Source organism: Otolemur garnettii, unplaced genomic scaffold, assembly GCF_000181295.1.
Source record: "Otolemur garnettii isolate 467f Iridium unplaced genomic scaffold, OtoGar3 scaffold00044, whole genome shotgun sequence".
In the NCBI taxonomy this organism is placed as follows: domain Eukaryota; kingdom Metazoa; phylum Chordata; class Mammalia; order Primates; family Galagidae; genus Otolemur; species Otolemur garnettii.
The window spans coordinates 8,372,625-8,376,019 of NW_003852439.1; the positions used below are offsets into that span (position 1 = coordinate 8,372,625).

The 3,395-nt window shown below is 58.4% G+C and overlaps 1 protein-coding gene across 1 annotated transcript in view; it reads right to left on the reverse strand.

Moving 5' to 3' along the window:
- Positions 1 to 2,430, reverse strand: part of PKD1 (polycystin 1, transient receptor potential channel interacting) — a 53,875-nt gene extending 51,445 nt beyond the window's left edge. The window contains exon 1 of the mRNA XM_023513737.1: positions 2,216 to 2,430. Coding sequence (XP_023369505.1) covers positions 2,216 to 2,430 — 215 coding nt within the window. The remainder of the gene's footprint in view (positions 1 to 2,215) is intronic.
- Positions 2,431 to 3,395: the final 965 nt, after the last annotated feature.

Consider the following 3,395-nt stretch of genomic DNA (forward strand, 5'->3'; position numbering starts at 1 on the left):
AGGCTTGCCAAACAACAATGACAACTACAACCAAAAACTAGTCAGGCACTGTGGCAGGCGCCTGTAGTCCCAGCTACTTGAGAGGCTGAGGCAAGAGAATCGCTTAAGCCCAAGAGTTTGAGGTTGCTGTGAGCTGTGACGCCACAGCACTCTACTGAGGGTGACACACTGAAATTCTGTCTCAAAATAAAAAGAATTGACAGCAGAATGGCCAGGCAGCCCAAACCACAGATGGTGGCCTGGGGGGACCAGCAGGGGCCTTACCACCTGCCCCCCAAGGCTCCAGTTTCCCATGGTTTCTCCCCTCATCCTCTGAAAATCTCCAAGAGATAGACAGCTCTGGGGCTGTACAGAAGAGCATGGAGTCTCCTTTATCGCTCACCACCTGTTCACATGAAGTGACCCTGATATCCTAATGCACAATAACAGGGGCCAGCCACTCCGGGAATCCTGCCAGCTGCAACAGACCACCAGGTCCCAGGAACACCCTCCTCTAAATCCCAGGACCACAGCAAGGTGCTTGAGCCTCATCACAGAACCCTAGCCAACCTGCCAGGAGCCTTTATTTCCTGGACAGCTCCTGAAAAGCTAGGACAATGGATGGATGGGGTCAGGAACTGAGGATGCAGAGACAACTGGCACAAGCTAGGCCTGACCCCCAGAGCATCCAACCCAGCAGAGACAGAGGTACCCACATCCATAGCACAGAAAAATAATGGGATGTGTAGGTTTGATACAATTCTGTGGGCACTGCCATCATGCCAGGGGGCCATCTCCACAGAAACAACCATGCCACAAATGCTTCAGCTTCACTGGTCAAGGAATACTATGACAAGTCCAATGTGGTATCTACAGCACCCACAACTCCCAGCTGCTCCTGAATAAAGTGTTCTTCTCCAACCCTCAAGACTATCCAGCCCCAGACACAGGACTCCCCTAATTAAAGGTGGCTCAATGAGAGTCACCCAGGAACATTATAAAAACAAATGTTGAGGCCCACACTCAGGTTTAATAGGCCTGAGGATGTTAACGGCTTCCCCAGACACACCCGCACGTGGCCAGTTTGAGATGGGATCTTGGCTTAGGAGCCTTGGATCAACATGCCCTGTGATGCCCCCTACCCCTGGAGATGACTGCAAATCTTAGTCCCCTGTGCCCTTGTCAATCTAACCCTGGGTCTAGGGCACTTCACAGGTCCAAAACCCTGTCCTGCTGCATCGCAGCTGTGACAGCTAAACAAATCATGCCACCTCTCCAAGCTTCAGTTACCTTATCTATGACTCTACCTATGCCTCAGAGGATTAGGGAAAAGGCAAGTGTGACAATCTACAACAAGGGCCTGGCATAGGCCAGCCTGGAGGCAACCTCTCAATAAAGGCTGCCTGTTGTTTTTATTCCCACAAAGCAAGCCTGACTGATGTTTTAAAACCCCTCCATGGCAATCATCCCACCTTGTCTTCAGGACAGCTCTGGAACTCAAGAGCATGGCACCTGAGACATCCTCATGACCCCAACCCCCCTGACAGCCCACCTCCCATCCTGTCCTGCCCCTGCCACACATGCTGAATTCAGCCTCCAGGCCTTTGCTCACATCATTCCCTCCTCTCCTCTAGACCTACGTCCTTGTCCCTTAAGTACCAGCACTATTCTTACACATCCATCAAATCCTCCTCCAGACACCTCCTCCAGGAAGCCTTCCCTGCTGGCCAGACAGCGATTTCCAGCTCCCAGGGAATGCCCCAGCCAGGGCAGCATCCTAATTAGTCTGTAATTAGAGCGTGTTTGTCTTTGCTACTCCCTGCGACCTCCTAACCCCGCCCCCGCACGTTGTTGCAGGCTCGCGGAACCCCACCGGGTGGCATGTTTATTTTCACCAAAACCAGGACTTTTCCGCTTCCCTCTGGGCCGCGACGACAGCCGCTCCAGGTTTTCCTTATTTAGTTGGGCCGACATCCCCGCGCTGGAACCTCGCCCTGGGAGCGGCCTGGCCCACGTTCCATCTTCCCTTCCCAAGGCAGGGTAGCGCGCCCACGCCCCGCGAGCCCGCCATGCCGGCCGCCTGCCCAGTGCGGCCTTCACTCCAGTGTCCTGGAGCCCCAGGGCTGCCCGTCGCCCCACAGTCCCCGCACGGACTCGCCGCACTGGTCAGGCCAGAGCCGCTCGGCGCCATGGCAACCGCCCCGCCCGTGTCCCGGCGGCTGGCCCGGCTACTCACAGCGCGGTGGCGTCAGCGGGGATGCGCAGCGCGGGCCCGAGCGTCCGCAGCCCGCGGCCAGAGCAGTTGACGCGGCAGGCGGCGCCGGGCGCCGGGCTGCACAGGCAGGGGGGAGCGCACGGCCCGCAGCCGCGCCCGGAGCACCCCGCCAGCGCCCCGAGCCACAGGCCCAGGCCCAGGGCCAGCGCCAGGCGGGCGGGCGCGGCGGGCGGCATCGTCAGGGCAGCGCGCGCATGGCCCCGCCGGCCCCGAGGCCCGCCCGCGCGCTGGCGGCCGCGCCTCAGGCGAAGACTGCGGAAGGCATGGCGGGATGTGAAGCGGAATCCGGGTTGTGGATGTGGCTGTGACTGTGGCTGCGGCCCTTCTGCCTGTGCGACGCCGGCTCGGTGGCTGGAGACAGGCCGCGCTCCAGGGTTCTGCTGCCGGCTCGCGCCGCAGTGCGGGCCCAGCTGCGCGCTCCTTCTTCTCCTCCTGCAGGAGCCGAGCGGGCGCCGCGCAAGGCTAGGCGGGGCCTCCCGAGGCTCAGCGGGTCTTAATGCGGTATCTGCCGAGGAGCGAGGTGGGCGGGGTATTTTAAGGCCCGCCCCTGCGGGCAAGGGTGATGGGCGGGACGTCCGAGGGCTCCACCTTTCTCCACCGTGCAGAGGCCTGGCTGGGAACCCCTCCTATTGCTTGACCCGGGCCCCACTTCCGCCACGATCGTTCCTCCACCCGCGTTCTCAGTCTGAAGCGGTCTCCCTCTACTGCCGCCAGTCTGACAACCTGCCTCAGTTCCCTGCCCGGTCCGTGGCTGTCTGCCAGGCTTTGCTTGCAGTAGGGCGTGAGAAATGGAGGCGAGCGAGAGCGCGCGCAGAGAGTGGGAAGTTTGGTTTGAGAGTTTCTTGAGACATAGGAGAGAGGAAACCGACGTCTTGCATTTCCCCTTCCATTCATTTATTGACTTACTCCATTGAGTTTTCACAGCCCTGGAAAGTGGGTGATACTATTATTCCTTTTTAAAATAAAGTAACTGAGGCACAGAGAGGTGAAGAAATTTGCCAGATTGCGCAGCAAGTGACAGAGCTGGGATTCTATTCCAAAGTCAAGCCTTTTTAAAATTTTAATTAATTTATTTTTTTGAGACAGAGCCTCAAGCTGTCGCCCTGGGCAGAGTGCAGTGGTATCACAGCTCACAGCAACC